Source organism: Oreochromis niloticus, linkage group LG18 (assembly GCF_001858045.2).
Source record: "Oreochromis niloticus isolate F11D_XX linkage group LG18, O_niloticus_UMD_NMBU, whole genome shotgun sequence".
In the NCBI taxonomy this organism is placed as follows: domain Eukaryota; kingdom Metazoa; phylum Chordata; class Actinopteri; order Cichliformes; family Cichlidae; genus Oreochromis; species Oreochromis niloticus.
The window spans coordinates 24,841,881-24,856,236 of record NC_031982.2 but is presented as its reverse complement, the minus strand read 5'-3'; the positions used below and the strand labels follow the sequence as shown (position 1 = coordinate 24,856,236).

Genomic DNA, 14,356 nt, shown 5'->3' with positions numbered 1-14,356 from the left:
ACAAAGGGGAGATGGAGATGCTTGAAGCTGTTTACAAGATAGTCACATCCGCTGGGGGTGCCCTGACATTGGAACGACCTCAGAGTGCTGCATGAAGCCTGTCTTACTGCCGATTACACGGACAGACCAGCAACTGCCACAAACACGCAGTCGCAGCCACAGATGCACCAGGATGCCCAGACAAAAAGCACAAAAACAGGCACCCACACAATCACACGCTGTATGGATGTCTCGACAACACACGCATGTGCAGACGAGCACACATGTGTGCATCATCTTGGAAGCCCACTCTGCTAGATTGCTTTAATTCATTTAGCTTTGATTGGTGCAAGGCTTTTTTGAAATATCACCGCTGCTCCTGTTTGCAGCAACTTCACTGTAGCCTTGAGGGGGAATGGGTGGCGGTGCACCATTTTCAGCAGCAAATTGAATTTCAGTGGGTTGCATGGTGCGTATTTGGCTGATGGAGCATATCTAGAAGCTGTATATTTAGACTAATGCAGGTGCTGCAAGTCACAGATTGATTACCGGTGTAAAAATAAAACAGCTGTGTGAATCATGAAGTAGCAGGAGCAGCAACAGAAAACACTTGTGCATCAGAATAACGTCCTTGGATGGGGTGAAAAAAAAAATTAAATCAAGTGACAAAAAGAGAGGGCGTCTGACACTTAAATATATTCAGACAAGTGTGTGTGTGCGCTGTATTAATTAATTTATTGAAACGGATTACAGTCCAGATTGAGAGCTCATTCATCCAGATCTCCGTAATATAATCTGCCTCTAAACATTTCATAGCGACTTATCTCTGAGCTCTCCCGCCGGGTGAGCGATATTTATTCTGTTGTGTCGGAGTCTTAGCTGCCTCTGTCAGGGCTGAGAAGGGGTTTATCTGCATCCAGCGGCAGTCGCAGCTGCTTTTGTGCTCCGTTACCACCCCCTACCCTGCCAGCCCCTCCATCCCGCCCCCCTCTTTCGCTGGTCACACCACACTTCCTGTTAAATCCCATTACCAGAGCCAGACGCCCCTCTCTGCAATGTGTTACGGTCTTTGAGCTAAATCATAAATAGGCCAAGCTGTTGAGTACAGATGCTGCTGAAAATACTCTCGCTGTGTTCCCATTTTTACTCATCCTCCACCCCCAAAATGTTTTTCTTTTTTTCCCCCTTCCCACATTGGGATTTTTGGGGTGATGTCACTGTGTATGTCAGTCTGCACTTGTTCCAAAAATGCCCGAGTGTATTACGCAAACAGGCGTGTCAGAATACTCCATATTCTCTTTTCTTTTTTCCTCTTCTCAGCGCAACACTCCTTCCAAGACTGTGTAGTGAGACTGCAGCAGCAACATGAAAAATTAAATTTTCTCAGGGAAATTGAATTGTCAGGATTTTGCCCCACACCTAAAAAAAACAACAACTTGTGACACATTTTTAATTATAAACAAATGCTATAAACACTTGTTGAACATAAACACACTGTCGCACGCAGCTTCTGCGATACAACACAGACAGTAGCAGTCGAGCGTTTCTTTATTTTCCAGGGTTGTGGTTAGTTCCCAGTGTGATACCATTTTTCATTTTTAATGAGAGAGGAGAATAGACTTTGTAAAAGAATGGCCTTAGCCACAGTGATGCAACTCATTGGTTTTCAGCCTCTTGACCCTCAGCTGAAGAAAGCAAGCTTGTTTAGTAAACCGTACGCATTAACTGTACGTTCAAGGACACAAATAAATGTGAGATACAAGTAAAACACCAGGATTTCACTCATTAAAACTGAAACTACAACTTCTTTGATGGTCTGTACCACACAACAAGGTAAAATATTTATATTACATCGATGATTTGACATGTTAGTTTGGAGCCAGCTCTGTGTAAGCATTTGGTAATTGTGAAACCAGTTAGAACGAGTGGTTGTTGTTAGATTTGGAAGTTCAAAGTTGTTGAAGCCTGTTTCTCCACCTGCAAAAAACCAGGGGTCAGTCCTGGGAGGATATTTATGGAATAACTTCAACACTATTCTTATAATGTTAATGCCAGACATCATCTGGCTAATAAGAATTTGGTGAAATGTGAATGTACTAACCAGTCCAACCACCAATTAACATATCAAACTGAAGCCGAAAGCTGTAATACTACAAACCCCCAAACCCTATGTAACTGTTTATCATAGTTTTATTTTTTTATACTGTTTTAATTTGATTATACCTACATGAATATACCTATACCTAATGAACCTTAGTTAGTTACTTAATCCAGCAGACTAGTGCGCTGCCTCAGCTGGGGCTACCAAAAAAGCCACAGATAAAGATAGCTGCAACCCAAGACGACTCTATTCACCAATCAAAATGTTCCAGAGCGAATTCTGATGATGGGAATTTTTTGACTCTTCATCGAGAATTTTGTTGACTCCTGACAAAATTTAAAGAAATGTCTCTGGACTTGCTCGATTGTGCAGTCCAGTGTACCGACTCACTGAGGGTTTAGATGATTTATAACAGTGGAGATGTTATTTTTCAAAAATCTTTTTTGTGTCTTCTCTTTTTAAGAACCTGTCCCCCAAACTCCTCAGTGACATCCTTAAAGTGTCACCTCTAAATTCCTGCCCCTCATATCTTGCGCTAAACCTTATCCTAACTCTGTCATCTTCAAATAAATCAAATCAAAGTTTTATCTGACCTCAAACTGCCAAAACAAATCCTAAATCTCATTTTAGCGCTCATTTATAATCCTTACCCAAGTGAAGCCTTTAAAAGAGTTTGAGACGCTACATTGACCTCACTTGGATGATATAAAACTCAAGGTGCTTCTTAAAGATAGAACGGCCACTGTGAGCACACACATATATAACTTTAGTTGCCACATAAATTTCAGATGTCATTCAAGGGTGATTTATGTGGAGCTGGAATAAAGTAAGGAAATGTGGAAGAAAGAAAGAAGCAAGAAGGGAGTAAAACGGGATTATGAAGTCCAGGAGGGAGGTACATGAGAAGGCCAGTGAAATACAGACTGGCAGTCAGTCAGGGCCTGCAGCGCCTGCTTCACTCGGTCCCACCAGAGTAACGACTGTGTAACTACAATCTGCTAATCCTGCAGGCTGGCAGAGGTCCAAGTCAAAACCAGCAGCACCAGTACTGCAGCCAGTTCTCACACCAGCTGGATCTGCCTGCCAGACTGCATGCTGCTCCTGCGTGACTGCATGACTGACTCCCACTAACCCGAGCTAACCGGCTGTTGAGAGCACCACACGTGAATGATGATGATGATGATGAAGGGGGAACCTGTGTGCATGTTTGTGCTTTTTAGCGAGCAGGAGGACGAATGTGTGTCGAAGTGGAAGAAAAGCAATCGCACAGAGGATGTGAAAATGTGGCAGAGCTTTCAGGGGGCACAATTAATCTCAGTGGTTGAATCAAATTTTAATAAGTAGAGCAACAGTCATTCACACTATCAGGGAGCGGTAAAAGGTCTTTTAGAGGTGCAGATAATTATTTCCATTATGGAATAACGTGGTGATTATTTGAGCTAAATATTTGGTCTGTGACGGTCCGCTCACCCCACACCGGGTGGGGAATGATTACTGCCTCAGGTGGAGGAGTTTAACTATCTTGGATAAATATTGTTGTTCATTTCATGTTATTGATCCTTAATAACTGGAAAATTTCAGCGGGGAACTTTGAGTTAGCGTGCTGCTGTAGTGTGGTCGGGATATTGTCTGGTGATGTGTTGTGATTAAAGTTTGAAATCAGCAGGTCTGGAGAAAGAAGTGTTTGCCAGACCTCCGCAGCCAGCTTCATTTAGCTGCTTGAAACTTTATTAGTGATTATTTGCATAACACACCTGAATCTCAGTTCAAAAGGTCTCCACACACCATAAAAATCGCCCTGTTCACGGACAGATCTGTGATGTGAGCTTTAACACGATTTTGATTTTGATTTTTTAACACCATGATTTTGCACGCTCGAATAGATATAAATAGTTGCACTGGTGTCATTTTGAGGCTTTGGTAGTTTCAGAAGAAGCAACATCAATTTGTCTGTTGTAGCGTCGGATTTATGGAGCCATGAGTGGAGTGCCAAGTTATCAGTTAAAGTTAGAAATGGGAATGAAAATGGGCTGGCATTTATAGGACACTTGGTTAACAAACTGCTCCTATAAACTATACAGGTGCAATGCATAGATACTGATACCTGCTAAGGGCTTTGAAGCAACATATAAATAAAATATTACAGTTTAATTCACCAAACTTCTGTGTCTGTGAGCATGGCTTGCAGTGTGCTTGATTGTAACTCTTGTCAGATAACTACAATAAAACAACAGTTATAGCCAAGAGGTCAGCTAGCTGCCTAGTGGGAACCTAACTGCCAGTAAAAGCAGCCATGCCTTTAATAATTCAAAATTTAAGCTGTAATAACATTCTAATGAGTATTTTATTAGAAAGAAATCAACCTTTATAGTTTTCCTGAAGGAAAAAATTAACAAAAAACAGTGTTTGTGCCAGGCTGTTTATTTCTAAAGTTGGGCATTTTAACAAGTGGTGCTTCAGTGTTGTCTTCATCTTTCAGCCCTGCAGGTTCCCGCTTCTATGACCCACTTGAAGCCAAAAAACTAACAGCTCAAAAAAACAAATCCCGTTACTTCAGTTTTCGTCATTATATTAGAACAATAACAATGCCATACAGATATCTGACATTTGAATGACTACTCACTGTTAATGTAAGTAATATAAGGTTTGTTTGTGCAGTTATATTTGCAGGCGAATCGCAGATGAGTGTCTTTGAGTTACTTGATCACGTTGTTGTTTCTCTGACTCTCACATTGACTTGTGTGTAGAATAAACGGGGATCCCTGACAATGGCAGTCTGAGGTTTTGAGGAGCTTTGTACAAGATGCTGTCTAATCCGCTGTCTCCCCAGAGAGATTAGCCCCGTCACCAGGGTGGGGAATTAAACCACGGCTGGTGTTGGAGAGACCCTGAAAACAAAGCTGAAGTGTGACCCGAGGGGCTGTGGGCGGGTGCAGATGCACAATTTTGATGCAGCTAATAAATAAATAAAGTAAACTATGAATCAGTCAGTAACTGTTGTATTTAAAGAAAGAGGATTTTTGAGGCTGAAATATTGAGGTCTGGTTGTAGGGAAAGCTCAGAAGAGGTGTAGTCGTTTTGACTTTTAGCTTTTTCCAGTGTCTAAAAGAATCAGTTTGACAAATTAAATTTAGGGACAAATTTAAGAAATCTGTCTTTTTTTCAAGGGAAACTCAGACAGTTGGTGCCACAGTTCGATCAAGCAATCAGATCTGGTAAAGGCAGCAGACCAAGGGTAACTGGGCCTATAGAAAAAGATTTTTTTTTTTTTTTTTTTTAGAACAGCAGCACAGAGGTCAAAGTGGACTGAGACTGTGGAGAGAGCGACGGGAGCAGATAAAGAAACATGTTGATAAAGGGAAGAGTGCAGCAGTTAGGAAATGAAACAAAACTATAAAGCTCTTTTGAGCAGCAACAGAGAAATGTGTCTCATCTGTGCCCTGCTTGAACTTCTCTACACGCAAACCTTATAAAATAAAATAACGTTTCAAATCAAAACAGTATTTTCATTCAAATTTGTCACAGAAAGCAGCAGACACAGACGCCTCTCTGTAACCGTTGCCGCCTGCGGTTTGGTTATGCTCATTTTTGCGCCATCGTTTCTAAGCGGGCGCTCCCTTCCTGTCGCCGAGCCAGCGACTGAGTCAAGGTCCGTTCCTGCTCTGGGCAAAACAGGTTCTCCCTCACACTTTCCATCCGTCTGGCCATGAATGATTCACACTGTCCTTCTGGTCTGTTTAGGATGGCAACAGAGCGTGTGCAGGGAAGAATCTGCTGTGTGCCAAGTGAAAATGAGAGTGAGTGAGTGCTGAAAGAGGAGTAGCCAACACTGATTCTGCTCATTGAGCTATTGCACATCTTTGGTGGGCAGGAAAAAAAATCAGTTTCGTTCAATTCCAAATGACAAGTTCATCCCACCACTGAACATCCCACATGCACCTTTCAATCTCTGCTACGTGATTCGACATGAATTGGTTAATTTTAGGTTAACGCAATGGTTCGCAAGCTTTGGTGCTTCAAAGCACTAAAAGGTTGGATTCTGATCAGCAGTGGATGAGTGGAACTAACAGACCATCTCACTCAAGCTTGCAATACGAGTACAACAAAAACAGTGTTCCCAAAAAATGAATAAGAGGAAGCAATATGCTAAAAACTCTTGATGCAGTCGACTGCAGTGAGTGACTGTGCTGCTGCTTAGCTCAACTCCAGTGCAGTATTTTTCATCAATGACCTGCAGTGGTTTACATCCACTCATCTGGAGCATGACTATTGTGGTAATTTGGGGCTTTAATCATCTTTTAAACGTCTTTAATTACTTTAAAATAAGATACGGGTGCACAACTTTGAATTTATTTTGGATTTTCTCTAATCGGCACACGGTTAAAAGCATACATACAGGCTCAAATATACACATGCGTACACCTCCGCTAATATTTGGTATAATGTTGCACCTTGACCAGATGGTTGTGGTTGCCATCAACAAACGTCTGGCACAATAGTCCTGGAACATATTTGAAATATTTAATATTCTATTTAATGAGAGACTTTAAGATGCTGGAGGTGGTTTAAAAAAAACAAACCATGAAGACGTTTCACCTCTCATCCGTGAAATCGCTTTCTTTCCAAGCTCCTTAGACTACCATGACCTGGATGACGGAGAACCTACACAGAGATGTGTGATTATGACTGTGACATCAGGAATATTAATATCAAGTTATGCTTCCTAGAAGGGAAACCATCCGTAGCCCAACTGATCATCAAACCTTTAAATAACCCTGCCGGGACAGCAGTCTGCTCCTGGAAAAGGCTCTGCATTTATAGAGGGGGGTTTCTTCCTCCCTTTCTCTCTCTCGCTTCTCTTCCCCCCTCTCCCTTTCCCTCTCTCTGTGATAATTTATCTTGTCCCAGTCTGATAGAGCTGCAGCTGATGTAAGAAAGTGACTTCATAAAAAATGAATGATTTTATTAGTCAGTAAGACTAAGCTGGCGTGTAGAAGGCCCTGTTTTATCCAGGCTTTGCGTGCGATGCCTACTGTTGTATTAGCTACAGGACAGATTTCCCCACTGGACGGGCAGATGCTTTCCCCTCCGAGCGTCGTGGATGCACCATGTGTCACTGAATCTGAGCCGGGATAAGACGTCTGTCACACTGAGCTATGAATGGGATCTAAAGCACTAGGGCTGTTCGATATAACGATATATATCGGATGACGATAGAAAAACGTCTATCGTTTCATTTTACGCTATCGTTTGTTTCGTGGTGTCGCAAAATAAACTGTTTACGGCAATATTTTTTCATCATTTTGATGGCCACTGTAGTGGCTATATTAATTTCTTAAAGTTCTCTCTTTCTCTTATATTTAATATAACCACACTACGGACGGACAAGCGCTTGTTTTTTATGCGTTTTCGTTAGCAACAACGACGGTAAAACCACGGCGTGTCCGCTTGTTTATTTTCCACATAAACCTTTCACAATAAAGCTCAAGATCCTGTTGAGGTTTTTCAAAATAAAACAAGTCACGTGAAAGATGCAGAGTATTAACGGATGAGAAGCAAAAAAGAGCCGCCAGGTGCTAAAAAATAAACCTTAGACTCAAACGTTAGAACAGACTTTTCTCCGCAGCACGCTGTGTAATAAATACTCACAAAGAAAACGGCTGCCGTTACAACTTACGTCTAAAAATGTATAGTTCCATGCATCAGTTAAAACACTCGACTCCAGGTACACGACGCCCAGCTGGAAACACTTCACGCAAGTCGAGATGCCCGAGATTCACAGAATTTACAGGAAATGTTACATTTTTGTAATTTATATCGTTATATCGACGATAGATGTCTTAATATCGGGATATGAGATTTTGGTCATATCGCACAGCCCTATAAAGCACCCTGGTGCATCATACATTACCAGACATGACAGACATTAACCCCCCTTTATCTGTATTCTCAAGTTTTGAGTTGAATAAAAAGCAGAATCGTCTCAAGGGGCATTTTAGGTTATTCATATAAATCATATATATTGTCTGTTCAATCTGCCGCTCCATTCAACCACAGAAAGAGTGACATGCTAGCCAGATGTTAGCTTTGGATGCAGGCTATTACCAGGACAGTCTCTGACAGTAATTATGTCATGATGTGCAATGTGATCTAAAGTGAACACTTCCTTATTAGATCTAGCTTTGACCTGATGATGCCAATGTTATATAACACATGCACATAGATTAATGCGCTTCTTTTTTCCAGAGTCTTCTTCACATTAGGGAGTTGGCATACACATTAGCAAACGCCATCATCGTGATTGTCTATATAAACACTGGCATCGTGATTTATGGAAATATCAATAGAGCTGCAGAGATCCTCCCTAATAGCCTTCTTATGTCTTTATCACTCTGCTTTAATGTTGGCATGTTTTAAAAATTTCCTTCCTTTTGTGCAGCAGTGAAGAAGTTTGTTTCTGATGAGGCGTTCCTTCTGTTTTGCTCTTTTACAGACTGCACTGAGGCGACGAGGTAGCAGGGAAACATTTAAAGACAAGAAATCCACAAGTCAGGTAAATAACAAAAAGATGTCAGCGTTACTCACTCTGCAGAAAGAGAATAAGGCACTTTTTTTTCAACCCTTTTACAGGCGTGGATTAGCAGATTTAAAGAGAAAAGCAGCTTTGATAAAATTAAAGAAAAAACATCCTGAAGGCAGAAACAAAGAAATCAAAACAAGAGGAAAGAAAATAGAAAAATAAGTGTGAAGTCAAAAGTTTAAAATGAGAAACCGTAAGTGAAGATAAGAGGAAAACAAGCAGGCTGCAACATTTAAGCTGAGCCTTCGGGAGAACATTTACTGTAGCCCGCTTACTGCTTTTATCCCGTTCAATAAATGTACTGTTGCCTTCTGGGCTAAATTATGTGTTGCAGGGATTTTTTTCAGTCTGTTAATTTTATGTAATAATCTATGTTTGGTCATTTTGGTAAATTTTGCAGTCATACGTCTATTTGAAGGCAGAACTGGATGTTCATCGCAATTAGTTAAACACGCGACTCTTTAGTCCCCTGTTTCTCTTTGTTTTTAGCTAATTTAAGTAATTTCTTAAATTATGCATCAGTAATAAAACATATTCTGTTGCACTTCCTTTGTTCTAGCCATATTTATCGATCATTTATGCAATCTCTATAATTTAATTATCGAATATCACTTTTAGTTTTAACAAATGGTGATAAGACCTCTGTTTTTTTTCTGTTTCCGTGGCTCACTGTGCACATTTTCTTCTTTTTAATAAATTTAGATTTATCATTAGTTTTTAAACTGGTTAATCTATCCATGCACTCCTTGCTGTTATACTGTATTTGCCACTTACTATGAACAAACGCCCCAGACCCACAAAGCCACAGTCAGGAGGGATCGGTGTTGACTTTTTAAGATAAGATAAACCTTTATTAGTCCCACACGTGGGAAATTTTTTGGTTATGGCAGAAAGTATAAGTTTAAGTTAAGAAAACCACAATAGAATAGAATAAGATAAAATAGAATAACATACTATACAACAAGAATAAAAAACTATATACAATAGAATAAAGTACTATGCAAAATAGAATGAAATGCTCTGTTATAGTAGGAAAAAATTGCACTTGGAGTGGATTGGCATTTTTATTGGATGTTTTCAGACAATAACAAAAGTATTAGACGACAGCAGCTTTACTGTCATTTTTATTTCATTAGGAGGACAGTGCGGATCTCAGGTGCCAGCTGCAGTTTGCCAAAGAGGAGTCCAGCCTCATGAGGAAAAAGATGGCCAAGCTCGGCCGTGAAAAGGATGAACTTGAGCAGGAGCTGCAGAAGTACAAATCAGTTTACGGGGACGTGGACAGTCCCCTTCCCCTCGCGGAGTGCTCTGGCGGTGGCCCTCACACCACTCGAGAAGCTGAGCTACGATTGCGTCTCAAGCTGGTGGAGGAGGAGGCTAACATTCTGGGCAGAAAGATTGTAGAGCTGGAGGTGGAGAACCGCAGCTTAAGAGCGGAGAACGAAGACATTCGCTGTCAGTATGAAAGAGACTGCTTTGGGCGCGAGCCTTTCTCCAGCATGCCCTCGTCTCCATATGGCGGCGATGCGCTGGAGTCGGCCAGTGAGCTTCGTCGCCATCTCCAGTTTGTCGAGGAGGAGGCTGAGCTGTTGCGCCGCTCCATCTCAGAGATTGAGGACCACAATAGGCAGCTTACGTCTGAACTCAATCGCTTCAAATTTGGTCCAAGCAGCACCTCTGGGGCCGTTGGCGAAGAAGGCAGTGAGGGGGTACTGTTTAAACCTGGGAACGGGGGCACGGGTAATGGCTCCACTAGTGGGATGTTGATGGAGGAGCTTAAATCAGCCAGGATGCAGATCAACGAGCTGAGCGGAAAGGTGATGAAGCTGCAATATGAGAACCGTGTCCTCATGTCTAATGTCCAGCGCTGTGACCTGGCTGCACACCTGGGCCTGCGAACCGGCAGCCCTCGAGACAGCGATGCGGAAAGTGATGCGGGCCGGCGAGAAGCCGCAGAGGATGAGGAAGCAGGGCGACTTCTCCTCCTCCAACCCAAGAGAGAAGGTCCTATTGGAGGTGAGAGTGACTCTGAAGATCTGTTTGAGAAAACAGCAACCACCTCGGGGTTTGGAAGCATCAAACCATCAGATGGCAGCGAGCTCAGTGCCACTGAACTGGCCAATCGTAGAAGGGAAGAGCGGGAGTCATTCGCTAATGTGAAGCGAGAGGCAGAAAGGCTCGGGAAGACAGTGGACCGTTTGATCACGGACACTGACAGCCTGATCTTTGAGGGCAGGCTCCTGGTGACGACAGGAGAGAGCCTCGAAGGCGGGGCAGCCTCAGGATCCAAACCAGACACTCAAGTCCTGGACACCATTAACACCCGCATGAAGGCTTTCCGCACAGAGCTGCACATCTTTATGGAGAAGCTGGACCACATAGGGGAGGGGCTGAGAGAACGGACAGATGATCTGTCACCCATGCCAAACCTCACAGAGTCCAGCAGCTTCCTGTCCACCGTCACCTCCATGTCTCGTGACTCTCCCATTGGCACCTTTGGCAGAGACCTGGTGACCGACTTCCAGGTAAGTTCAATAGATCGCCTTCTTCTGACCTTTTCAATACCTTTCTGTACTGTAAGGTGACATGTTTTGGTACACAGAGATGTTCTTTTTCACTTTTGTTTTTTCCAAAAAGGAAAACGTCTCGTGTTCTATAAAAACTTTGAATAAGAACATCAATTAGGATTAAAGCTCCTGATTATTCCAGACAATATTAAGCTTATGAGAAGCAAATATCAAGGCTTCATTAACTTGAAAAGCAGTAGGAAACATTAAATTGTCCAAAAAATGACTTTAACTAGCAGGCAAAATTAAGATGGATACGAGTATACCCAGTGGTATATTGTAAATGTGAGAATTCATTTAGCTTTGAGTTAAATGTCCCTAAGTGTGCAGTCATTAGTACACATTTATGGCCAAAATAAACTCAATGAGAGTCCAAGTCAGCAGAAAAAACATCTCTAATTAAAGGTACAGCTCTAATTGGCGGTTCATCTTTAGCAGGACACACACTGCACAGCCGTGCCTGTCAAAAGGAATCTCATTAAAGAAAAACGGCGTGAAGGAAGGGTTCGGACTTTTTCATTGTCTATCTTCATATAATGCTCGTATGTTGAGTTATGAGAGTGAAGGCTCAGTTTAATCATTCAACTCCAATGTAAGAAATGAGGCGTAAAATGTAGGAAAGGTTCCTGTTCTGTGTAAAAATTCTGCTTATGAAACTGCACATGAAAACTGTGGAGTTCTGCTGCCGCTGTGGCTGCTTCATATTCTCGGCTCGAGGCTAAATGAGCTGCCACCAGCGTACCACGCAGGACGGGTCGAGGTCGAGGTACAGCGTTGGCAATGTTATTGTAGAGAAGACACTTTTACATTCAATATCTTGAGTGCATAAGTATGTTTATACTGACAAGTGAGACTGCATGAAGTGCTCTAAAAGTACGTGGCTAGTACTCGTGACCGTCATAAAGCTTTGTGTGGAACTCTCGCGTTGGTCGCCACGGTTGCATATTTGGAAAAAGAGAGAATCTTTAAATATTTATCAGACAAACAGAAGACAGGTTGTGATTTCAGAAAGGAGATGACAGTGCCAGCTAGTCATTGTTTAGCATTTGTGTGTTAAATTGTTGCCTTCACCATACAAGAATTTAATATTAATTCTAATGTGAAGCTTGACAAGTTGCAAACATTCACAAGACATGACGCTAGATGACAGTTTGCTCTTGTCATTTCCAGTAAGTGCAGAACTTTGTCAAACCCTGTCAACATTCATACAGTGCATCATGTGTCTGCCTAGTAAACTATGTACAGTTATATAGTTTATATACTAGGAGGACTACAGTGTCCAATTTGGGGAAACTGTCTATCTCTAACACTTTTAACTGGTTGAAAAAATGTCTTACGAAGACCCAGTACAGACTAAATTTGATAACGTTGATTCCTGAAGCTTTTTGCATAGAGTGAGTAATGGATGTTATAGTTTTGTAGCATTGTTTGCGTTAGTATAGGTATATAATGGTAGTAAACGGGAGGTAAGGAAAGGAAAAGCCTTCATCTGCTATGTTTGGGTATTTATCTTGTTGATTTTCAGTATCATTGAATCCTCCGGCCTGTTTACATTTAGTTTTGAAATATGTTTTGGAAGGTCAGATCATAAGTGGGCAGTGGTTAATACAAGCATAGATGACTAGTAGATGTAGATGAGACGCTTTGTTATATGATAGCTTTTGTGTTTTGGTTAGGCCACAAAGCTATTGAAGTATTAATTCTAATGGTTCCCTGCTAATTTCAATAGTTGGAACAGTTTGTTTAGCATTTTATTTTCTATGCTAGGACTTGCAACACAAATTGGGCACCTGACTGGTGCACGAGGACCTTTAACCTCTAGTGCCAGTATTCACAAAGTGTAGGCCAATGACAGCCTTTGCTTGGTGCATCAAGATGGGAAATAATGAGCTTCATGTCATACCACACCAACTCAAAACAAGATTAAGAGAATTTGAACTGTTCTGTTTTATATGTCATAGCACTCTAATCCGTGGTACCCGAATACAGTTGATGTAAATAAATGCCATCGATAATGAATAAAAAATATAAAACTGTAAAAAAAAATATATAATTACAACCATAAACCACCACTCTGACATGATTTGTTACAAGTAGAGTGAGGGGAGTTTTCACAAATGTTAGGCAAATATGTAAACCACTACACTGCAGCTCCCTAAATTGTCACCAAAACCTTGACAACCTGTTTATGACTTGGACAGTAATAAAACACCTGAGAGGCACATGATAAACAAATTCCCAAGATGGATTTTAAAACAAAGTGTAAACAGGCTCTCTGATTCTTTATATTTTAAACACGAGATGTCAAAAGTTACCTAAGAGACAATGAGCTTGTTGCAGACAGACATTTGGCAGTTAAATGCTTTGAAGCATCACAACTGGTCAACCAGCAATAAGGAAACTGAGCTTAGGGTTAGATAAACTGGAAAAGATCCGAACCGTAAGCTTTAAAGGAAGATTGAGATTGAGGGCCTTAATAAACCTCCAGGGCTTTAGTAACTCACAGTGTCAGGCCCCACACTCACCCCAGCTCTACCACACTGGCACCACTGCCACCCCTCCCCAGAACCACTGCCACCACCATCGCTTCCTGCTGCTGCTGTTGCTGCTGCTTTCACATCTGCATCTTCATGCACATCCTCATAGCCAGAAGCCCCGCCTGCCTGCCTACCTGCCTGCCTCCCTCTCCATGCACTCACTGTCTGCAGCCACCCTGCTTCCAGTCAGCCAAGGCCAAAGGAGAGTGGCTGGCTTAAGAGGGTGCTTGAAAGGGTGCTTGGTGTGAATGGAGTAAGTACTAAAGGAGTTTAGCAGCTTCTTCCACTTGACTCGACTTTCTTGACACTACGAATTGCCGCATGAAGTTCAGTTGGTATTTTTCTCTTTATAGCTCCGCTACACGATACTATCATTACTCTGACTCATTATGACACAAAAATGGTGTAGCTGTTATGTTTGCACAACATATCATCACACACACACAGACACACGTGGGATTGGATACTCCATGGTGTTGTCAAGGAGACAAACCATAAAAATGTGTGCACTCACTAAAATAACCTGTGCTAGACCAAAAACAGAGTCTGAAACGGAGTTGCATGGCAGTGCGAGTTGCCTGTGGAAGAACCT

General features: G+C 41.8%; 1 protein-coding gene across 1 annotated transcript in view; it reads left to right on the top strand.

Annotated features, from left to right (window-relative positions):
* Window positions 1–14,356, top strand: part of mtcl1 (microtubule crosslinking factor 1) — a 78,425-nt gene that overhangs the window by 28,882 nt on the left and 35,187 nt on the right. The window contains 2 exon segments of the mRNA XM_025900049.1: window positions 8,574–8,633; window positions 9,797–11,185. Coding sequence (XP_025755834.1) covers window positions 8,574–8,633; window positions 9,797–11,185 — 1,449 coding nt within the window.